This window comes from Sinocyclocheilus grahami, unplaced genomic scaffold, assembly GCF_001515645.1.
Source record: "Sinocyclocheilus grahami isolate Dianchi unplaced genomic scaffold, SAMN03320097.WGS_v1.1 scaffold412.1, whole genome shotgun sequence".
Lineage (NCBI taxonomy): Eukaryota > Metazoa > Chordata > Actinopteri > Cypriniformes > Cyprinidae > Sinocyclocheilus > Sinocyclocheilus grahami.
In genome coordinates this window covers 702991-727399 of record NW_015505591.1, presented here as the reverse complement: position 1 = coordinate 727399, position 24409 = coordinate 702991, and the positions used below count along the sequence as shown (strand labels likewise).

Below are 24409 nucleotides of genomic sequence, written 5' to 3'. Positions count from 1 at the left end.
GGCTCCGGGGGGTGAACAAAGGCCTTCTGTAGCGAATCGATGCATTTTTGTAAGAAAAATATCCATATTCAAAACATAATAATCACTTTAATGTAGCTTGCGCTCATTGTTGTAAACGGAAGCAGTTCCGGGGGAATGACGTATGGAGGCCGGCTTTGCGCATGTGCCGCTCAGAAGTGACGCATGCAGAAACGCAGCGGAGAGATCAAAACAAAACAACGGTCACTTATTAGAAGTACAAAACGAGGATTTGTAAAGAAGAATGTCGGAGGATTTCGATATAAGCTAAGAGGAGACTGGTTTTCCTTTGCTAAAGTAAGGAAACTTTGCTTCCTTTGCTCCTGTTAACAAACATTGGTTTTCACGAGACTCACTGGCGCATGTGCAGCACTGACCTCAGAGGTCATCCGCCCGGAACGGCCTCCCTTTACAACAGTGAGTGCAAGCTACATTAAAGTGATTATTACATTTTGAATATGGATATTTTTCTTACAAAAACGCATCGATTCGCTACAGAAGGCCTTTGTTCACCCCCTGGAGCCGTGTGAGGCACTTTTTTTATTTTTATGGATGGGCGCTTTTTATTTAACTTGTTTTGCACTGAAGCATGCAACAAGTGCCATGAAACAGCTTGAAAGATCAAAGAAATTTTTTTATATAACTCCGACTGGATTCGTCTGAAAGAACAAAGTCATATACACACAGGATGACTTGAGGGTAAGTAATTTATGGGCAAATTTTCATTTTTGGGTGAACTAACCCTTGAATGATAGGCGAGCATTTGGATGTCCTGCCCGATGTACTACATAGACCAGGACTGCGTGACTTCGCAATGTGGATTTTTTTTTTTTCTTTTCTACATAATAGCTATGACATTCAGTATTACTTGTGTAATTATAAAGCTGCTGGTTTTCAAACTTTTTTTATATACAGATTAAATTCATTGGGATTCCAGAAGTTTCAAGAACTGTATGCTCTTCAATAAAAACAATAGTTATTGGACAGGAAAGGACGTGACGTGTGTCCAAGTATGGTGACCCATCCAAGTGCGCACACACAGCAGTGAACACACACCCGGAGCAGTGGGCAGCCAATGTGGTGGCGCCCGGGGAGCAGTTGGGGGTTCGGTGCCTTGCTCAAGGGTCTCACCTCAGTCGTGGTATTGAGGGTGGAGAGAGAAATAGGATTTGAGTTGGTATCTTTGTGATTTTTAATGTAATTATTTTTAAATTGTTCTGCAGGTCCCAAAAAAACAGCTTGACCTTAAGCTCATATGAATGTGTTTTTTTTTTCTCCAAAATACTGCTGGAAAATCTTTTTGTCATTCAGATATTGGTTTTTACCATGACATCTGTTTTTGAGTTTCTTTTATTCTGTTCATTTCCTGTCAATCATTGGGTTATTTGTACTTTAAATATTATATCTGTCCAATCCTCTCCAATCTAAAAGAATATCTCTCTTTATGCCTCATCTCTTTTTAATTCTTTTTTTCAGCTTGACCTCTTGTGGACCCGTAAACAAAATGTGATGTATAACTTGTTTGATTGGCCAACAAGGCGCAACGCTCGTCTGGTGGTTCTTACCATTGCAAACACTATGGATTTGCCTGAGAGGATCATGATTAACCGTGTTGCCAGTCGATTGGTAAAACCATTTTACTACATTTAGATGGCATTCAGTTATGATTGAAAGGATTTTGGCTGCTGTAAATAATGTAAATAAAACATAAATGTCATTTATTCATCTTCAGGGACTGACAAGAATGTCCTTCCAGCCATATACCTTTAAACAGCTACAACAGATCATCACATCGAGACTGAACAGAGTGAAGGCTTTTGAAGAAGATGCTCTCCAGCTAGTCTCAAGAAAGGTATGAAACCATGTTATCTTGGGGATTGTGGGTCAACTCTTGAGCACTCTAGTGGTCTCTGTATTGATCTTAGGCTACGAGGTTGTTTGCTAACAGATGTTATCAATTTAAATGTACATGTGGTCATCTCATGTCATTATTTATAAGATTGTGGTCTTCTAGGTGGCAGCGCTTTCAGGTGATGCACGGCGTTGCCTTGATATCTGCAGACGGGCCACAGAGATTTGTGAGCACTCTGGAAGTCAGAAGAACGGCAGTGGCTTGGTAGGGATGAGTCATGTGATGGAGGCTTTGGATGAGATGTTCTCCTCTTCCTACATCGCAGCTATCAGGTGAAAAGAAAAGTGAAAGAATTATGAACTATCATCAGTTGTATGCTCATTGTTACTTAAGGCAATAAAAAACAGAAATGTAATGATTCGCCACCAATCAGACTTCCATTCTTTTTAATGTTGTTATTTTAGGTGTGCTTCTGTTCAGGAGCAGCTTTTCCTGAGGGCTGTTATTGCAGAGTTTCGTCGACTGGGTCTAGAAGAGGCCACTTTCCAACAGGTAGGTAACTTGTTTAACAACCCTCATTCTAATCATGATCTATATTATACTAAATTTCAAGAATTGTATAACCTAAAAGAATGAATGTATGTTTATTTTTTTCTCCACAGGTGTTTGTTCAGCACCAGGCTCTGTGTCGTGTTGAGGGTTTGCAGCCGGTGAGTGTGTCTGAAGGATTGGCAGTCTGTCAGAGACTGGGTTCCTGTCGCCTGCTTCTTCTTGAGGGAAGCCACCTGGACCTGTTTCTCCGTATCCGACTCAATGTTAGTCAGGACGATGTGCTTTATGCATTGAAGGCTGACTAAAACTCAGGCTTACCAGGTCACACGCTCCAACTGGCAACCTGTGTGGATCACCACTGTGTCTGTCCACTTTTTGGACAGTTAATGAGCAGATTTTACCTGGAGCTTCACAGTTAAATCCTGAACTGAATGTGAATGTGAACTAAAACTGAATGTGTGATATTGTCCCAAGTCTGTTTTGAATACATTATACATTTTTAATGCTTAAAATTATATGTGTAGTTCTATAAATTTTAATTGTACATTTTGTGTATTCTAGCACATACCTTTTTTGCTTTAGATTATGTCTTTCAGTTCACTCTTTAATGTATTTAGAATATTTTCACAAAGGCTTTATTCTAAAGCAGTTTTTATGTATTTTATTGTGGGAAAGAAAGACCCACACATTTGTCGTTTATCATTTAATGACTGTCAAGGTAAAATGTAAAATTTTTCATAATATGCACCAGAATGTTGGATATTTTTCAGATTTTACTTGTGTGATGTCTTGATACAATAAAGCTATTGACTGATCAGATCTGATCATGAGAAGTATTGCTTCTTGTGTAATAATCGGTACAAGATGTTACAGACAACATATTACAAATACAACAAGCATAATAATTGCTGAGGAATGATTACAATAAATATAGCCAAAATAACATGCATAACAGTTTAAGGAATATTTGGGGTTAAATTGCACTTAAACACTATACAAAATACCAGTCACATCCAAATTACCAATGACAAAAAAAATGTCTTGCTGATTTTTTTAAGTATAGCCATAACACTTACCCATCTCGTTAACGATAGACTGATGTGATTGTGTGTTTACCAACTTTGTGCAAAGTGCAACCATTAACTTTACCATATAAACCTGTTCACAATTCTATCCTGTAACTGGGTGTTGTAAAATCCTACCAGAGAACCAGTTTCAACATGAGTTTGGCTATTTATTAACACATCTGAATGAAGAAAGTCATTAAATAACTGATATAAATATGTTCATATCCATCTGTCCACTATCGCTCCTTCCCGCTGGTATTGGATCTGGTACTTTAGATACGGCGAGATCTTCAAAAATGGTGGATCCCATGTCAAACAAAGCCGTCCTTCCTCAGGCTGTGCCTTCAGACCTGGAGGCCTTGTCTGGACTGTCAAAAACAGCATAGAGACAGACCAAATGTCAGCAAACGAGCCAGACACCAAAAGGCTATCAACTGTTGTTGTCATGATATAATGATGTCATTAACACGCCCTGAACACCTCTCCACACAACAATTAACACCTCCTGCAACCCCCCTCTCCCCCACACCTGCACTTCAAATCAGTGAAGACGATGTGCACCAGGTCTTACGGAAGCAGAAAAGAAAAAAAGCACCAGGCCCAGATTGTGTTACACCAGCCTGTCTGAAATCCTGTGCTGACCAGCTGGCTCCCATCTTCACACAGATCTTCAACAGATCACTGGAGCTGTGCGAAGTCCCTTCATGCTTCAAACGCTCCACCATCATCCCCATCCCAAAGAAATCCAAAATTACATGACTAAATGATTACAGGCCTGTGGCTTTAACGTCTGTGGTCATGAAGTCTTTTAAAAAACTGGTGCTGGCCCACTCTTCAGGGTTGCGTCCTCTCCCCACTGCTCTTCTCCTTCTACACCAACGACTGCACATCTAAAGACCCCTCTGTCAAGCTCCTGAAGTTTGCAGACGACACCACACTCATCGGCCTCATTCAGGACAGTGACGAGTCTGCTTACAGACAGGAGGTTAAAGAGCTGGCTGTCTGGTGCAGTCTTAACAACCTGGAGCTTAACACGCTGAAAACTGTGGAGATGATCGTGCACTTCAGGAGAAACCCCCCTGCACTCCCCCAACTCACCATCATGGACAGCACTGTAATGACAGTGACCTGTCGTTATTTTTTATTTGTGCTATCATTATTAATTTCTTTTATTTGTTCTTGTTTTATTACTGACTGCTTACTTGTCATTTTTTATTCAATTCAAAGTTTGAAATCAAGCTATCTCGTGCTACTGCACCAAAATTACCCCACTGTAAAATTAAAAAAACACTGAGTGAGCAAAAATTTGTGAGATAGCTAGTTATAATGGTAATTAAATAATGTTTACATATGTATAAAAGCCTACATTAAAATCTGTCATATAAATTGGTCTCTTCATTAGAAATTAGCCTACTGATTGCCACCATTGATGGACAAATTTTTTTTATAATATTAAAAATATCTGTATGAAATTATATTCTGCAGTTCTTCCCTGTTGTACCGAATATCTATACTTTTCAAATGATCATATCGAAGTTAGAAATTCAAATATTCTGACGAAATTAATTTTGTAGGGTGTCATACGTTTGCTAAAATTTCCAAAGGGTGCCGCTACTAAAAAAAGGTTGGGAAACACTGATCTAACACACATACTTAGTCTACATTTCAATTTTGCACTAATAAACCTGTACATACAAAATTATCTATTGTAATATACCTGTACATACAATTGTCAATTTGTATATTGTATTCCTTATTTACTTGTTCTATATTTTATTTTATTTTTTATTTTTTAATCTGTGTTTTTGTTCCGTCACTGTCATTCTGTTGCACTGTGGAAGCTTCTGTCACGAAAGCAAATTCCTTGTATGTGTAAACATACCTGGCAATAAAGCTCATTTTGATTCTGATTCTGATTATATTTACATGGTACTTTGCTCAGTTTATAGGGTGTTTTATTTGGACAACATATGGTGGCTAACATGGCTTTCAGCCATTTCTTATTTTTTACTTACTGCTGCGGTTCATACTGAAAGTTTCTGCATAAAACGTTCGACCAAATGGTTGCAATCCAACACTGAGGTAAAACTCATAGATAGGCCTAATGGACTCTTGCCCATACAAGACACATTGATGGACAGTGTCGTTGTCTCTGGAACACAACTTCCAACTATCCCACAGACTTCTGAAACACCAGACAAGAAGGACTGCAGTTAACAAACCAAACTAACTGCTGTGCTGGGATTTCTATACGTGACACCTGTTTATTTGTCTGTAGTGGAAGCTGTATCTGCCGTCATCATAAATGTCTCCTCTCCATTGGCATAATACTTGATGCAGATCTGGAGTGTGGCACCGCAACTTTGTCACCTGAAAATGAGCCAGATACTGAATGGTGATATATACAGTATATTTAAAAAAAATTTTTTTTTTTAATGAAACGCAAAAGAGATAACCAGAATGACAGCTTCAGTCACCATTCACTTTCATTATAAGGGAAAAACTGCTAAGAAAGTGAAAGAGTTCCCAACATTTTATCTGTCTAATTGACTTACCAACACCAACCAAAACAAGCATTAAATTTAATAAAAGAGCGCAAATTTTACAAAACCTTCATATTTAATGGTATTTCATTATTTGTAGATTACATTTAATAGATTGCATTGTTTGCAACAGGTTTGCAAAAGGTGTCAAATACATGTTTGGACTGAGTTTGCAATTTTGACCAATAGCTGTCACCAGCCGCTAAAATGGTGATGTGGTGTTATCAGTGTTTCGAGGCAGTGAATCATTTTGCAAGGAAAATGGTCCAATTGATTTAGACTTTAGAAAAACTTTGCTTCTCCCATCACTATTAATGCACCTTGTAAGACGCAGCCAACAAATGCACTGAGCAGCGCTGTCATAGGAAATCACCCTTAACAGATGAAAGGATAGTAAGACAAAGATATCGCTTTCCTAAGCGGACATTCAAACTAATGTTTTATTGTGAATATGAGATTGAGCTGAAGAATGAATGCTGTATCAGATTCAGGCAATCACACTCGCTCAGTCCATCTCTCTCTCATAATACTCTACATAATACAGTGAGCTTTTAATACAGTAATACAATAAGTTTTCAATGAAGCAACTCAATGTTCCTTTGTTACTTGTTTCTTGTGTATTTACACACTCGTGCCGTCGAATTGTTGTATAAACGCTACTCGTGTGGTATTGCTAATTTATTATCAACTATAGTAAACATAATATTTTAATATATCGTATCAAGACATAATGTTTTAATGAGTTAAAACCTTTAGCATTAAGCAACATTAGCAACATTGCTTTGTCCTCTTGTGGAACACTTCCTCAAAATCAAATTTTTCTGCTTGATTTTCTCACAATTTTCCATACAGTGTGCTGTGACGGAGGTTGTGTTAATGCTAAATGTAGAAACGATCCTGCATTTCATTAAATCCAGATTTGAATAGTTGATTAAAAGTAATTGGAAATATGGCATAGATCACACAGTTTCAAGTTTCCAAATAAAGGTTGGTGGTACTCACACCACACTCTTTTAATCTCTCACCTGCTGTTTGTGGCACCATAGCTGTTACAGGACTTGACCAGTCACTCCAAAAAACACCTCCAGGCTTGACTCTCATTTGCACTGTGCAGTTCTCTCCTGCGACCAGAGACACAAGTTTATGGGAGTGTTTTGACACCTATGAAGAGTGAGTGTAGACTGCATTTAGTAAATGAGCTGCTTCTCTATGTATTATTCATACAGTAATATTATGATAAGGGTATGTGTCAGACTCACCGGTCTAAATGTGCTTGATGTGTTTTGGGATCTGTAATGAATTTCATACTGCATGTTTGTTGGAATTTTTTATTTTTTTTCATTCAACTAACATTTGGCCCACGTCGCCAGTTGGATGAAGGGATATATTTGTTGGAGGATACAGAAAAACTTGGAGAAAGACAAACAGATATATTTTATTTTAATTCAGACACTATCAAGAATGAAAACTTCAAAGTAAATTGTAGTTGTTCTCCTGTTGCACTTACGCTGATCCTCCACACTGCATGTGCGATTGTAGATCGTTGTGTTTGTGTCTCTGTCTATCAATCTGAGGTGCATCTCGACATACATGAAGACGTCACTTGATGGGAATGTGCAAATATGCAGGACCTTTTTCTCCTCATATGGTTGTTGTTTCACATCACATCTTTTTTCTTCTGATGATCTGTATGAATGAAACATTTTTGCTTGAAGCAGGTCCTCAACCACCATACATCCCCCCCATCTCATAATTTTCCAGATTTTTTTAATCAATTCTTCAGTGACCTAACAGACTCAACTTTACAGTAAATGATCCATTAATTTGAGCTTAAGCTTAATATACAGTAGAAGATTAAAGTACTTAAAAAGTCCTTATTCATACATTTTGTAGAAAAAAATATTAGGACTTTCCAGCAGGTGCTTCCCAAAAGCAAGTGAAGGCTTCTAGATCCCTGGTGAAACATTTTGGGTCCTTATCCATAGCCAACCGAGCAAAATCTGAGAATGAAAAAAACATTCCATGTAGCTACAATACTAATAAAATGCTGCATCTAGCATTCACTGAAGATTTTACACTTTGCTCTACTAAATGCACCCTCAACATTCATGTCTTGAATTGACACTTTTTTCACTACTAAATCACAGCTAAGAACAGCTATAACAACTCTTCAGCAGAATTAACTTAACATAAAATAGGCCTAATGGTTAGAGAGTCGGACTCGTAACCCAAAGGTTGCGGGTTTGAGTCTCGTGCCGGCAGGGATTGTAGGGGGGGGGAGTGAATGTACAGCGCTCTCTCCCACCTTCAATACCACGACTGAGGTGCCCTTGAGCAAGGCACCGAACCCCCAACTGCTCCCCGGGCGCTGCAGCAAAAATGGCTGCCCACTGCTCCGGGTGTGTGTTCACGGTGTGTGTGCACTTTGGATGGGTTAAATGCAGAGCACTAATTCAGAGTATGGGTCACCATACTTGGACACATGTCATGTCACTTTCACATAAGTGCACAATCAACTAAAATAAAAACAGACTAACTCACTCTTGTGTCTTACCTTGCTTTGATAGGTGAGGCTCTAAATGCACCTGCTTGATCAGACAGGAAAGAAGTATCCACCAGGTGAGTGCTGAATCCATCATGTACATATGACTTTTTAAATCTCTAGAATCTAGATAATATGTTAGTGTTCAGTACTTTATGTTTTTAGAAGAGGGCAGGGAGGTTGGTAGATGGTCATCAGATGGGGCCCAATGTAATAGGAAGTGGTTGCACTGGGGATTGAGGCATGCACCCGGACTGACCAAGTGCCTCCTTCACTCACACATATATACTCAAGGGTATGTTGCTGACACAACACTTGCAAAAAAAAAAAAGAAAAAGCGTTATATTATATTACACAATAAAATGTGTAGAAGTATATAGCCCAATTGAAGAGGTCACACTTCATATTTAACACCCCAGGGATGAGATATCAAGTCTCTTACAAATAATTTTGAGTTCCTTTTTTTGGTATGGTGTCTTTCAAACTATGAGAAGTGCAATATTTAAATTTCTGTCTAGAGTGCGATTATGATAAACATCATGAAATTTGGTAAAATGTGAACATACTGATGCTTTTGACTCCTTCTGAATGAGCCCGGTCTCATGAAAATGTGTATGTAGTACACCAAATAAAAACGAAAACTTGTGGTTTTGATACTCAAAAATGGACTTTGGCGTTTATATGCTACGCACGTGTTTGGCATGCATATAATACGCAGTTTTCGCGTGCAGATGATACGAAATTTGTTGGCGTGCATATGATACACAGTTTTTTCGCGTACATATGATATGCATCTACCCCACAACCCTAACCTTTCCCATCGCGTAGCATATACACGCCGAAGTCCATTGTTGGGTATCAATACCACGAGTTTTTGTTTTTATTTGGCATAGGCCTACTATTATACACACTTTCATGAGATCGGGTTATTTTGATATATATATAATAACTCATGAAAGTGTGTATAATAGTATTATTTGGCGCATATATTCGTATGTTAAATGCAGTTTGGTTCATCGACCAACAAAAGAAAGTAGCTAGATATATAATATTAAATGCAATACTTGACTATGGAGTTTAAGGGTGGGGGTCTGATGTGTGTGTGTGTGAGTTAGAGGAAACTGAGTTGCCATACCCTGACTGACAGCTCCTGGTCCTATGGCAGAATAGGAGGAAATGCCCTTGACAGATCAGCAAGCTGCAGCAGGGAAGGGGCCTGACCTCAACCCCACTACTTTAAGGAGCAAAAGAAAGTACTTTCTGTTCCATAGCATAATCTACGGTTGTCTCCTAATGCCTCTGAGAGTCCTGTCACCACATAGATGCTTTATTTATCAAAGTAAAGACATTCTGTTAACCTACTTAAAATGATTACAGGATAGCTATAGCGTGTCATACATATGTCATACGTAAAAAAAAAACATAAATAAAGATCTTTAGTGGCTTTTTACGGTCTGATAAACAACATAAACATTATGTACAGAACTCACTCAAGCTAAACAAATGAGTTTCAATAAGGACAATACATCGCTTTCTCAAGTGCTACATTGAATAATACTGCCGTTTTTGTCCACGGAATAAACTGTGTTTGATTAATGTACATTTGAACAACCTCACACAATGATTCTCCCAATAAAAGATGGAAAAGAAGTCCAGTGCATGGTCCAGATCCCCACAGACCCAGTGTGCTACATCTGTAGCTTGTATTGTAGGTTCCATTTCCTCTTGAGTAATCCAACAAGTCCTGAGATATGAATCCTTCTAGAATCTAGAGTCACAGCTCATAAGAGTGTCCTTTCACAGTCTGTTCTCTATAGCCATGTGGTTTTGGTGGAGTGTCTCTTTGAACAATGGAACCTGACCACAGGGGAGTGACAGTAGCGCGAAGCCCTACTATGATGAGCCTCCCTTGGGTTATGAACCCTTCTTGGGTCTGGGGGGGTTGGTAGTCAGGCCTCTTCAGCTGTAGCATCTATTCCAGCATAAGTGAAGTTCTCGAAGAGAGCCATGTTGACATAGACCTGGATGAAAGATGAGAATTAAGAGGTTGGTTGATGGCTACGTGCAGATAGAACTGCTACGTTTCTGCTATTTCCATGAAATGCACACTTAGCATATTAGAATGATTTCTGAAGAATAATGTGACACTGAAGACTGGGGTAATGGCTGTTCAGCTTTGCCATCACAGGAATTAATTACATTTTAAACTATATTAAAATAGAGAATAAACCACCTATAACCACATAGCAATTCCCCTGGTAAAAACCCACAAAACCTCCGCATGGTAGTCTGAGTTTTACATATGCAAGCATCAGTCTATTTTTTCCTTACCTTCCGTGCCTCTTGCATCCTATTGAGCTGGACAGATATTTGTGAAAATGGCGGTCGCTCATAGGGTCTGTCTCGCCAGCACTGCCTCATAAGTTCATACCTATATGGATTATTAATTATTAATACAACTGCAGTCAATCAATATGGAAAGTGACTACAAGAAAGCATGATTGTCTGTGTTTACACTTCATTATCACAGTTCCTGGGCTGCTCCATTCTGTAGCCCTGAGGAAGCTTCTCATAGAGCTCAGCACAGGTCATCCCACAGTATGGAGTCCCACCTTGAGGAGAACAGATTCATAGCGTTCATCTGGCTGAAACATGTTTATAATGCAGTACACAACAATTTATTCAAATAGTTATGAACAAACTTACCTAAACTTACAATTTCCCACAGAAGAACTCCAAAAGACCACCTGAAAAACCAAGACAGATGGTTGGGTGTTTTGTTATTTTATTTTATTTTTATTTATGTGATTGTGAAAGTTTTGTCGGCCTTTTGCCCATGTGATAAAATTTGGGGTCAGTAACATTTTGAAAGAATATTTTTGAAAGTCTCTTATGCTCATCAAGGCTGCATTTATTTGATTAAAAATACATTAGGAACAGTAATATTGTAAAATATTATTGCAATTATTACAAACTCTTTTCAATTTGAATATATTTTAGTATTTAATACGTTTATAGATATGATGGCAATGCTCCAGTCTTCAATATCACATGATCTTTCAGAAAACATTCTAACAGACTGATTGGAGCTCAAGTAACATTTCTTACTATTATCATTGTTGAAAACAGGTAATATATTTTTTTTGTGTGTAAACAGTGATAAAAAAATTTTCAGGATATTTTGATGGATAGTTCAACAGCATTTATTTGAAATATTTAAACTTTAAAAAAAAATGACTGCATCCTTGCTGAAAAGTTTTTAATGTGTCCTAGCTGAAAAGTATTTAATGTATTTGAAAGAAAAAAAAATTATTGACCCCAAACGGTAGTGTAAATATTAGAGCAGTTATGGGGGATGAACTGCAGTTATGTTATGCTAAAGCTAACGCTAATGTTTGAGTGTGACAATCATACTCAGGCTTTGTGGTAAATCAATAACGGGCTAATGGAGAAAACTATGTTTGTATGTCGTGTTGGTCATGTTGTTTTCGAAATGTTCAGTACACAATGTTCTTGAGTGGGTAAAAATAGGTCGTTTTGACAGAGGCACTATGTGGTCTTGTGGAACATGCTACTCTAAATTTGAGCTTCCTGGTTTATGTTATCAGTTCCTTCCTGCTTATTTATCAGTTGTCCATTAAAAATTGAGAAGGATTAAGACATGTTGGCTAACAATTAAACAATTTGCATCACTGCAAGTAATAAAAACAATAGAATTACTGGGCCAATATGGGAATTTAAAGGAATATTCCACCTAAAAATGAAAATTTGCTGAAAATCAGAAAATCAGTGGTTTGGACTCTCATTCTGATTGCACCCATTCACTGCAGAAGATCCATTGGAGAGGAAGTGATGTAATGCAAAATTTCTCAAAATCTGTTCCCATGAAGAAACAAGCTCATCTACATTATGGATGGCCTGAGGGTGAGCAAATTTGAGTAAATTTAAATTTTTGAGTGAACTATTCCTTTAATTTTGCCCATCCATCCATGGATTCTTATATATACACCTCCATAATCTGAAAAACATTATACCTGTTTGTCACCAAGGTAATGCATGCCAGTTGCTACATCAGCAGCAAACTGCAAGAGCTGCTGGGAGGTGAGTGTGGAGGCAGTTCCGTGCTCTTTAGCAAAAGCAGGATCGGTCTCTAGGACACGACTCTTTCTTAGGAAGTCCAAAAGATTTCCGTACGGTGCATATTCAATGGCAATGTAAAGGTAACCTGTGGATAACAGATGCTGTCACATATCTGCACTATTTAATAGAGAAAAATTAATATGGTATCCGTGCCAAAAAAAGTACTTTGACAATAGTGATTTTAAGCTTTATTGACATTACTATTACACTTCTAGATTTACATTAATCTCTGTGAGGCACATTATATTATTTGACCTTATATCTAGGTAAAGCCAATAGGTGGCACACTCACCTCTGTTTTCACAGGCACCTATTAGATTTATTATGTTTGGATGCTGTCCCAATTTACACAGCACTTCTAATTCACCGGCAAAGTCTCGATGGTCATTCTCTGAGGAGAACTCTGCAGGTGCACACAACGGACACACAAAATCACAATCATGCCAAAACAGACCTTGGCTAACAATGATGTGTTGGCTTGTGTTCTTACCCTTGAGCATTTTAATCGCAGCACTCATTTTTATGCCATCTTTTTTGACCATGGCCTTGATGACCTGACCAAAGTTCCCTTCTCCAATGACATCCTCAAACTTAATGTCCTCCCACTCCAGTATGGGATAGGTAAGGGGCTCCGTGGAAGGCTTTGGTCGTCGGGTCAGTGTGAGAGTCCCAGAGTTGAACTGTAAGATAGTCTCTTCTCCCTGAGAATGCATGCATTTACATTTATTGAAGAGTAAATATATATATATATGTACTTATTATGGCTCTATTATTATTATACACTGTATAACTTTTCAAAAGTTTGGGATCTAAGATTTTTTCTTACCAAAAACTGCCTTTATTTGATGTATTTGAAAAAATATTAAATTTGCAGTTTGCAATTTAAGAGAACTATTTTATATTTTAATATATTTTAAATTTAAATTTATTTCTGTGATGGCAAAGCTGAATTTTCGGCAGCCATTACTTCCTTGTCTATTTCCATCCTCCAGAAATCATTTTAATATGCTGATTTGGTGCTCAATAAATACTTCTTATTATTATCAATGTTGAAAATTGTAATCAGTGCTGCTTAATATGTTCTTTTAGAAACTGTGAATATATTTTTTCAGGATTCTTTGATGAATAGAAATTTCAAAAGAAAAGCATTCAAAATATATATATATAATCATTTATCTATATAGACTTGTTTCCAGTTCAGTTTTTGACAATCCATGTCAACCTCATCCAAACCTCCATCTTCAGCTCAAAGAACCCCACTCTTCTCCTCACTTTTATTTATTCTGTTGAGATGTCACTCAATCTCATCTCAACACATTTACTGAAGGTTTATGGAACTTCATAATCTTTTCATCTGAACTTCAGCGTTAGATTTATTCTGAACAGTTTGAAATACATTTTTTTTATTGGATTATAGTGATCTGTTCATTTATTTTAGGTCAGATATTAAAAGGCTGTTTGTTAACAATGGACTTGTGGACAGACTCAGCATTGTTATTGTTAACTAAAACGATAAAAAAAAATGTTTGCTAATTGAAATAAAGCTGACATAAAATAATATATAAATATTAGATGAGAAAAGTTTTAAGACTAGTAATAAAATTACTAAAAGTAAAACTGAATTAAAAGAATTAAAGCTATATAGAAAACTAATAAAAACAACAAAAGCACAATTACTTAAATTAAATTGAAATGAAAACTGAAAATATAAAAACAAAATTCAACATATTAATAAATACTATGATAGCATATAAATAACACTAAAATAACGATGGTTAGACACCGGGGTAGGATGATACTTTCAAAGTGGGACAGTGGCATGTTATTGCTAATGTTTTAATTATTTATTTAAATATTATAATTCCATTAATTAGATTTAGGTTATCGTGTATTGTACATGTATCAGATGTATTTTACACTTACAATTAGGACAAATTTACTGAATGGGTCTTTTTGCCACAGGTAGGGGGCCATCTTATCACAGTAATGGAGCAATTTTGTACACCCGATACATTGTATTCCTGTACATGCTAAACTCAAATCTAAATATGTTCTTAAATGAGGCATTTACCTCCATCTTTTTCTACAACCAAGCCATTTTTAATTCTATTTTGATTGATTCTCACCTGGACAGTCAGTCTCCATGATTGCCTCTGGACCCAAAGGACCTTCTCCTCCTTCCCCTTGGCGAGCGAGTTGTACACGGACATGGTATCTGGTTGAGGGCTTCAAATTCGGTAAAGTGATTTGATCACTGCCATACACTAAAAAAAAGATGATATGTGTATGACTTTTATAGTATATTGATATGATTCTACACATTGGCATGAACCTAATGCAGGAATTCCTAAAACCAGAAATGATTTGGGCAAAGTTACCTATAATGGAGGACCAGGAGTCTTCTGTATCCACTGGCTTGTAAAGTAGCTTAGTGGAAACAATGGGACCGTCACCCACATAAGTGTCCACTGGCTTTACAACCAGCTGTTTGCTACTCCTAGACAGCAGTTTAGGAGCAGTGGTTGGGTAGGGTGGCTCTAGTTCACAACGAAGTGCAAATTTAAGTTAGTAAGAACATCGCTAGAATGAATCCATTTTAAAATGAATCTCACCTTTCACAGTTAAGATAAACTTGAAGGAATCCTGCCCACCATAGGTGGAGACTCGACATTCCCACAGACCATTATGCTCTGCAGACAGCCTTGGGATCTCAAAGTGAGCTGTGCTTTTTTTGGAGTCCATGGTAGTGTGTGATGCCTGAAAAAAATCAGCAGACAATCACAAAGACTGTCACATTGAAAAGATAGACACAACATTCATTTTTTTCAATTTCATATGCAACCTCTTATTAAGCTTCTTATACTTATGATGCTTTCACCTTAAGAACGATGCTTTCCAGCTTGCGTAGCTCAATACTCATATGGCTTGGCAGTGGATAGCCTGTTGCAGAACATGTGATCTTGTGGCTGGAGTTCAAGTTTCCCTCCAGGTTACTAGCCATGTCCAAAATCTCTGGTGCACGATCTGAAAGAGGGATAAGGTTAGATAAACAGCGCCAAGAGGAACAAACGTTATAGATTTTAGAGCAGATGGAAAAGTAGTTTTGAAGGCTGACCTGATTTCTCACAGTATTGCCCTCTCCAGCCTGTAGGACATTGGCAGCCACTGAATCGATTGCATTTGCCTTTGTTCTTGCAGTTGCAACTTAAAAGACAGTCAGCGCCGTACATTCCTTCAAGACAGGCTATGAAAATAACATTGACATTGCAGCTTTATTTTTCACAGTTACAACTTTCTGTTCTTCTAAATTTCAACGTTGTATTTTACAATGTGACTGCATCACACAATTTGACTTTATATCAGTCTACTTCAGCTTTATTTCTCATAATTGTGGCTATTTCCTGTATTTGCAATTTTGTATTTCACAATGTTACAGCGTGACTTCTCTTTTTTTATTGTTTATTTTATATTTTATCTCACAATTACGTGTTTTATTTACTCCGAGGTGGAAACTGGTTTCCACAAAGACTAAAACAAATGGACAGAGCAGTAAGAAATGTTTATCTTGGTCAGATTGATGGAAGCTGAATTTTTACTGGCAGATTCCAGCAGCACCTATTTAAACTTTAATTTGAATTCAGAACTGAATCCTTTCTGTTGGGTCCAGATGATACTCTGCATGGAGGGAACAGTTATTATAAAAAGAGATCTTATGTTAAACTCACGTTTACGACAGTGATCTCCATGCCAGCCGCTGGCACAAGAACAGCCGTAAGGATCCGTGAGACAGAAACTCAAGCCCTGGCATCCATTCTCCGATTTACAGGATTCCTGGCAGTTCCTACCAAACATTCCTTCACGACAGGCTGCAAGACCAAAATCAGAAAAATGATTTGTATGTTTAAGTCCTTACATGCAAAGTCTCTATCAGTATCATAGAAATGGTTTTCATTTACCTGTCTCACAGCGCATTCCCATAAACCCCGGTGGGCAAACACAATCTCCATTTTTATCATGGCACACGCCTCCATTCAAGCATTCGGGACAGTCTTTGTCACAGTCTGAGCCCCATTTATTCTTTGGACATTCTAGAAAATAAATCAAGCACTAGAATAGAAAATCCATAGTTCTGAATATATTTAAATTGGTCATATGATACTGATTATGTTACCACGAACGATGAGGCGGATCCAGGCACTATAAAGAGCACTGTCCCCAACATAGCTGACACTGTAAATTCCTGTATGGCTTTCATCAACTTTCATCAGATCCAGAACTGCTGTGCGGTTTTGAACATCAGCAATAGGAGTCATGTAGTAGTAGTTACCTAAAAGAAATCAGAATATTCTTGCTTATAAATTGCTCATGCATTTACTCATTTTTGCTCATCAATTTACTGATCATCTTGTTGGAAACATCCTGCTGGAATCTCTTTGTCTTTCTACATGGTGTCCCATTTTGAATTAAAAGTATTTTATTTTTCTGTCTCTTTTTTTTTGTATGTATATCATTTTGAAACATATTCTCATGAATCTCATATTATCATGCATAAAATGTTGCATACCTGCTCTTTTGACATGCATCTTGCTAAATCATAAAGAATAAGATTAAAGATATACTGACCATTGAATTTCCAAGCAATGTCTCGTCTTTCTGTCCCAACAACATCCATGATTAGTTTCACTTTGTCTCCTTTACTGGCCGTCAGAGTGACTCTCACTGGTTTAAAGTGGTCTTAAAAGACATAATAATAATAGTATTCTGGTATAACATCACATTTATAAAATCTTTTCTTCAGTCTCATTAGTTTTACAAATATATTTCAGGTTATTAATATATTTTAGATGAGATATTTCAGATATTTAATGCTTGAACAAAAACAATGTTTAGTGTTTTGTCAAACTGTTTAAGGTTTAAAGATTTCACTCAAACATGAAACTTCTGTCATTATTTACTAACCCTCATGTCATTCCAAAACTTGAAGAACACAAAAAAGATAAGACATTTTATTTTAAATGCCTCACGGAATGTTTTTGTTCTTCTTCTCAGTGTTGTTTTGAATTCCATTGACTCTCATTGTAAGAGCAGAAACAGCTGAAACATTCTTCAAGGTATCTTCATTTGTGTCTTTTTTGAATCACACAGGTTTGAAACAAGCGGGTTAGTAAATGATGACAGAATTTATATTTTGGGTGAACTATAACTTATGGTCCCCCCCCCCCCCCCCCCCCCCCCCCCAACTACCTTTGCTGTAGTTGTTGATGAGAGTAACACTGCCAGGTTGGTCAGAGCCCCTTTTTGAGTGACAGTAGAAAATCCCACTGTGGTCAAAGCCTGTAAATCCAGTAGCCACCACTTCTTTAGTCTGTGGTCTCTGCACATCAAAATGTGGCGAATCTGCACGAAGGACAATGCTGTTGTCCTTTGTGATGCTCAGCTGAATCCCGTCTGTATCACACTCTCCAGAAACGCAAGAGAGGCGGAAATGATGAGCAGATGTGGCCCCGTTAGAGGTCATTGTGAGATCCATGACTGCATCTGAGAGGACACATTTCATACAGATTAATGCAATGTAGTTTACTAAAATTGGACAACTATTGGAAAATAATTGCTAGAGAGAAGAAAAATAATAATTAGTAAGTTAATATTCTCATCACTTAAGAATTGATTCAATACAGTTTCCTGTTTATTTACATTGATCACAAAACAACAGCAACAATGGAGCCACTATAGAGGAACATCCACATTCCTGCTTTCACACATTTCCCCTGGCTTTCTGCCACTATGATCCCTTCTCAATACAAGAACAATATCAGGAAACAAAGAGGATCCAAATCCATCATTCCACCATGAATACCATTAGATCCCATGTGAGTGAAATAATGAAAATATGTAGACAAGCCCAGGACTAGTTGTCACACTTTTGACTCCAGTGAAGTCAATATCTATACATGCACATGCCTTAAAGTGTTGGCTACAGAAAAAAGAAGAAAGAAAAAATCTTTTCCACAAGAAAAACATTTTTGAACATATATTGACCTGCTGTTGTTGTTGTCACACTATATACAGTAAGTTGCTACCACTGCTAAGGCTGAACCCTTCATAAACAATCCAACAATAAAAATAGTGACTAATGATATTAAAATAAAGAAAAAAAAACAGTTCAAACTTTAAGTTAAATTTACCTTCAATATAGTAGAACTTGCATGGAATTTTCAGTGCAGTTTTATTAAGTGTGTGTGCGTGTGCGTACGCGCGTTGTATATTGTGAGGATAAAACTGCCAAAAATATTTGTGTGTGTGTTTTATAGCGTATTGTGAGCATAGAACTGACAAATGTCATTCTAATATAGACCAAAACATTGTATAGAATATTTAAACCAACATACAAAATTACTGGTAGATGACTCACATTCTTCTAACTCAAAAACAGTTATATGAGATGGCCTTTGCAACAACTAACCCAATTCCCATACTAATTGCACTCTCCCAAATCAATCAATCAATCAATCAATCAATCAATCAATCAATCAATATTTTGAAATCAATTCAAAAGGAGAAACGAAACATGTAGTGGGAAACTAACAACTAGCCTACTAAAGTACTTACCAGATATGTCCACGAGGCACAGGAGGCAGATTAAATGTAGCATGACTGTAATCTTATGTTCACTCAGATAATCCGTTAGAATTGATCCAAATACAGGATTTGTAATTCCAGTGGGGTTTTCCAGCTCGCCAGCCGTCGCCGCACGGAATTGCGCATTTCTACAATCACTGTGAATGAATATACGCGCACTGACTCACTCTGCGCGTGGAAATCTGTGCTGTTGACACGCAGAAAATTCAACTCTTCTGCTTTCTCCACACTCATACTTTGGGTGGGAAAGGAAGGAAGAGGCGTAGGGGATGAGAGAGAGAGAGAGAGAGAGAGAGTGAGAGAGAGAGGATCAAATAGTTTGTTTCAGAATTTCAGTTACACAAAACTGGATGTCTGATGACTTACAGTAAAGTCAGTTTATCAAGATCAGGGTTGTTCTATAATTATATATCTGCAAAACGTTTACTCTTACATTGTTATGTGTGTTACGCATAGAAATATATTTGTCTAAACTTTTAAACATTCTTAAAACAAGACCCACTCAACTGAAAAGTTAAATTGTACAAGTAGACAATAATGTCCTTAAATCAAATTCAAATTCATTCAAATGAACATGAACAACAAGATGCTAATTTAAGACAACATATAGACTGAATAGGAAAATTGCATATAACAACACAGAAGCACAATGATTGTATTTTATTATATTTATTTATCTTCCATTTCATAGCATTTTTCTATTTTATTCGTAACAGTGTTACAGTTTACTAATGGGACTTGTTACAGTCCGATTAGTAAACTAAAGATGCATTTATTATTATATTATATTATATTATTGAAAGGTCATTATCCCACATAGTGTCAATAGTTTTCACTGTGTTAAGTGCACATATAGCTACCTTTAAAAAAAACCTGGTTATTAAGGGAGGAACGTGAAACCCAAAATACTGTTTCATGTCAGCATGCTCAGAGGTTAAATGTGGACTGATTTACTGAGTCAGGTGATCTCACAATATGTGAAAATTCCGATGTTTCCTGTCAATCTTTTTCGGGCAGCTAATGATGTGTCCGTGTCTGGATTTATAGTGTTTTAATATCCCCATCACTCAAGGCACCAAACTGTCATAAAGAACAGAGATTACTGTCATACTCATGGTCATATTTGCCTATTGATGAACATGCTCCACAGTGCTGTAGGCATCTTTTAACTACTTACATCAGTCATAGCCAGGAAACAAGAAACAGTCCCTGACTGTATGTTTTCTCTAAATGGTCAGTCATCTCTAGTTTAATTGCAGAGGAAAAGCCCACCGCCGCACATCTACAGACCCATTTACACAGTCTTTGCACACTTCACTAATTTGTAGATGGATGGTTTTTGAAATGAGCACATATATATTTTCTGTCTGTTTCTTGATAACATCATACAATCGAAGCTGACTCAGACTGACATTGTTCTGACTTTCCTGTTTTCCAAGAGCAAGGAACAGATAAAAAGTTGTTTCTTTTTTGCACACAGATAATAAACCAGAGTTTAGTTGTAGATTTGTTAGTGCTGATTTAGAGTAGAAATATCTAACATGTTGCTGTTTTTAGAAGTGCTGTCTGAGGTGGAGGTCTTCTTGCTTTTGTGTGCATTGTCACCTTTGGTATATCTATGAACTCTCCACTGCTCAGACACAAATAGCAGGTCATCTTCACAGGTCACACCTACATCCTGCCCATTTGATCACATAAGTGAAACACAAATGAAAACATTTATCATCACATTTAAATATTCACAGTTACTGCAAAGAAAAACTTTATGGCTAAGACCAAGAGTCTTTGGATGCACCGTAGTAATTATTATTATCTAATTGATAATCTGTGAAAAATATGTATCATGGTTTCCACAAAATATTAAGTAGCATAGATTAATAATAATATTTCTATAATAATGATTATTGTATAATGTAATAATATTTCTATGGCACAAAATCAGCATATTAGAATGATATCTGAAGGATCATGTGACACTGAAGACTGGAGTACTAGCTGCAGAAAATTCAGCTTTGCCTTCACAGGAATAAATTACAATTTGAACACATAAAAAAAAACAGTTGATTTAAATTGTAATTATATTTCACAATATACTGTTTTTTTCTAATAAATTCAGCTTTTTCAGCCTCTTTGAAAAACGACCTCTTTCAAAAAAAATTAAATATACCAACCCCACACATATATTTTTGCAGAAATAAATAAGCAATAAACAAGCTGCAAGATAACCATTGCTCAAAATGGCTAAATTCAATATAGATTCAAGCTAAATAAATTTTTATACAGTATGCCTGTTGTATGCATGGAACACTTTTGGCAAAATGTTGTAGTACCAGTATTCATATTCTAGGAACAAAAGAACTATATGCAAATATATGATTTGCATTGCTTTTGTAGTTTCTGTATATCCTAACATGTCTTGGTAGGATGAGTTTGTGTTTTTGTATGAGGGCGTATGTGTATTTGTGTATATACAAAAACTGGCTGATAAAGCGTTGAAAGTGTTTGGATGAGGAAGCCGCACGGGAAAGTAGTAGACACTGTGTCAACATATTCTGTGGATGCGTGGAGCTAGGGTGGGAAAAACACTCACAAGAACAAGGTACTTAGAACGACTAGATTTAACCACAGAACTCCTCCCAGACCGCCGCCTATTGTTCCAGTCACCTTTTGTAGTCCCGCAGTAATTGCTTTACCTCCTCTTCATTATGAAAGTGATGATGAATGCTGATTATTTTCTCTCGTCGGCAGACAAACACTTTCCTTTGTGAGTTCAAGAGACAATGCACAGACTGGTGGCCAGTACACATGTAAAGGGAATCAAAAGGCTTTGTGTAACTTCAGTGTTTATTATTTGATTCGATTTTTTGCTAATGCTCACGTGCTTAGTGTTGCCTTGCCACAACTTTATTGCCTAGTTACCTATAGAACACAATAAGGATTCATAATCCTTAAAGGATAAAAAAAAAAATTTTGTTGGTGTTTTCCTCTCCACTACAACACTAGAGTGTTGCTAGTTTGTTCTTGGTAGTTGCTAGGTGGTTTCTATCCCAAGTCAAAAGACCCCCAATAAGAGCAATAGCAACAATATGCTCCTGTTCCTGCACTGCTAATAATAAATAACTTCATAAATGTCTGGTGTAACATATATTAAATTAAATAGACAGACAGACAGACAGACAGACAGACAGACAGACAGATAGACAGATAGATAGATAGATAGATGGATAGATTAATAAATGCATGCAGGCATTCATACATACATACTAGTTACATCACTTAAATAAATAATACATTTTTTAAACAAAAAACGAATGTTTGGGGTCATTAAAATAAAATAAAATAATTATTATAATAAAACGTATAAATAATTAATAAATAAATGCATACATACATATATACTAGTCACATCACTTAAATAAACAACAACTATAATAATAATAATAATAATAATAATAATTATTATTATTATTATTATTACTATTATTATTAAAATAAAACAACTTAAAGAAATAAAAAGTTACAAATAAAACTTTTATTCAGAAAGGATGCATTAAATAGAGCAAAATTACAGTAAAGACGTTTACATTTAGTGAGTAAAATTGTGGGAATCTCAAACATAGGAATAAATAAATCATAAATACAATACAACTATTTGTGCTTAAAAATATTAAGTACTATTTACATTAACTAAAATAAATGTTTCAAGTTCAACATACAAACAAATAAATAAATACCAACATAAAATGTTGTTTTAAAAAGAAAAATTTATTTATGCATAAAATACATTCACTACCATTCAAAAGTTTGGGATCAGTTCAGCAAGGGTTCAGCAAGGATGCATTAAATTGACCAAAAGTGACAGCGAAGACTTTTACATCGTTTAAGCAAGATAAATTGTGGGAATCTCATACATAAGCATGATTAAATCATGAATACAGCTATAATTGTAATTGACTAGGGAGGGGACAACTGTGAGTGTTATTAGATGCATTGTGGCTATGTGAGAAAGTTTGTATTAAATTCCCATTTCCACCTATTGTGATGAGAGCTGGCAGGCCTCCACACTCACTGACTCACTCCTTAAGCGCTGCAGCATTGAATGTGGAAGTGTGAGAGTGTGAGCTGGTCTCATGGGCATGCAGCCCTGCTGAGGAAGCTCACCATGAGACCCATACCACTATAGGTGCTCCATTGTACCCTTCGGTCACTGACGGAATTCCTCTCGCGATAGCGGGGCTAAAATTACGGCATCAGCCGTAAAACCTCTCCTTGAAAAGCTGTCATCTTTTCCCACACGTCTTGAAATTATGTTTGTTGAAAACTCACACAAGTTCACCATCAGCCCGATGGAACAATCATGTAAAAGTTTCCATCTGGCATGGATGAGTTCTCCGTTCATATCTGTGAAATAATAAACACGGAGGTTTGAGGGAAAAGTAGATGTCTTTGTGTTTTTACCTAGTCAGCCAGATGTAGAGTGACAGAGATAACAGGATATTTAACAGATAGGGTCAAGGATAGGAAAGCTGAAATAGGAGGATGTGGAGAGTGTAAGTACAAGAAAAAGAGAGAGAGAGAGTAAAAAACAAAGGACAAAGGAAGGGAAAAAGAGGTGAGAGGGCACGTCCGCTCTTCAGATTTTGTCTCAAGAGTGTGCGTGTGCAGCCAGAGACATCTTCACCCTGCCCACACTTACACTCTCAATTCATATTTCCTTTCATTTCTACACAAGCTATACAAATGCTTTTAGCATATTGTGGGCCAAACCTCCCTAACCATTGAGCATCCAGATTATGCCTTCTCTAATACTTTTCTGGACTTGTCTTGTTTGAGAAGAGTCTGCATGGAATATTTATACTTGTGTAAAATGATTACCACACAACACTTAAATAATCTAATTTCTCTTATATAGAATCAGCTTAAAATGTTAAAAGCATAAAAGAAAAAAGAAAATGTATGCAAATTATGTATATATATATATATATATATATATATATATATATATATATATATATATATATATATATATATATATATAACCGTTCAAACGTTCAAA

The 24409-nt window shown here is 36.7% G+C and overlaps 3 protein-coding genes across 4 annotated transcripts in view; 1 reads left to right on the top strand and 2 right to left on the bottom strand.

Moving 5' to 3' along the window:
- LOC107551039 (origin recognition complex subunit 1-like) overlaps positions 1 to 3247 on the top strand; it is a 15191-nt gene extending 11944 nt beyond the window's left edge. For both annotated transcript variants that reach the window (XM_016232527.1, XM_016232526.1), the window contains 5 exons: positions 1495 to 1644; positions 1751 to 1870; positions 2033 to 2202; positions 2335 to 2422; positions 2533 to 3247. In XM_016232527.1, coding sequence (XP_016088013.1) covers positions 1495 to 1644; positions 1751 to 1870; positions 2033 to 2202; positions 2335 to 2422; positions 2533 to 2727 — 723 coding nt within the window. In that variant the 3' untranslated portion in view covers positions 2728 to 3247. The remainder of the gene's footprint in view (positions 1 to 1494; positions 1645 to 1750; positions 1871 to 2032; positions 2203 to 2334; positions 2423 to 2532) is intronic.
- Positions 3248 to 3708: 461 nt separating this feature from the next.
- On the bottom strand, positions 3709 to 7765 carry LOC107551019 (thrombopoietin receptor-like). The gene is given in 7 exon segments (XM_016232496.1): positions 3709 to 3857; positions 5505 to 5674; positions 5750 to 5854; positions 7051 to 7193; positions 7292 to 7354; positions 7356 to 7441; positions 7540 to 7765. Coding segments are annotated over 7 exon segments (942 nt in total).
- Positions 7766 to 9952: 2187 nt separating this feature from the next.
- LOC107551017 (tyrosine-protein kinase receptor Tie-1-like) lies at positions 9953 to 19553 on the bottom strand. The gene is made up of 18 exons (XM_016232495.1): positions 19324 to 19553; positions 17959 to 18252; positions 17338 to 17448; positions 16886 to 17041; positions 16671 to 16802; positions 16440 to 16580; positions 15830 to 15958; positions 15593 to 15738; positions 15327 to 15471; positions 15093 to 15251; positions 14841 to 14978; positions 13205 to 13411; positions 13007 to 13117; positions 12609 to 12799; positions 11281 to 11350; positions 11090 to 11186; positions 10906 to 11005; positions 9953 to 10595 (listed from the first exon to the last, which is right to left on the bottom strand). The coding sequence occupies exons 1-18, from the start codon at positions 19364 to 19366 to the stop codon at positions 10524 to 10526; spliced, it is 2442 nt and encodes an 813-aa protein (XP_016087981.1). The 5' UTR covers positions 19367 to 19553; the 3' UTR covers positions 9953 to 10523.
- Between the last annotated feature and the right edge of the window lie 4856 nt (positions 19554 to 24409).

Bases quoted from the DNA above. Each gene is read 5' to 3' on its own strand.
- LOC107551017 (XM_016232495.1), bottom strand. From the start codon at position 19,366: ATGCTACATTTAATCTGCCTCCTGTGCCTCGTGGACATATCTG. The intron at 18,253-19,323 runs GTAAGTACTTTA...GTGTCCTCTCAG, and splicing joins GTGCCTCGTGGACATATCTG to ATGCAGTCATGGATCTCACA. The intron at 13,412-14,840 runs GTGAGAATCAAT...ATTCTCAGGGAG, and splicing joins CATGGAGACTGACTGTCCAG to AAGAGACTATCTTACAGTTC.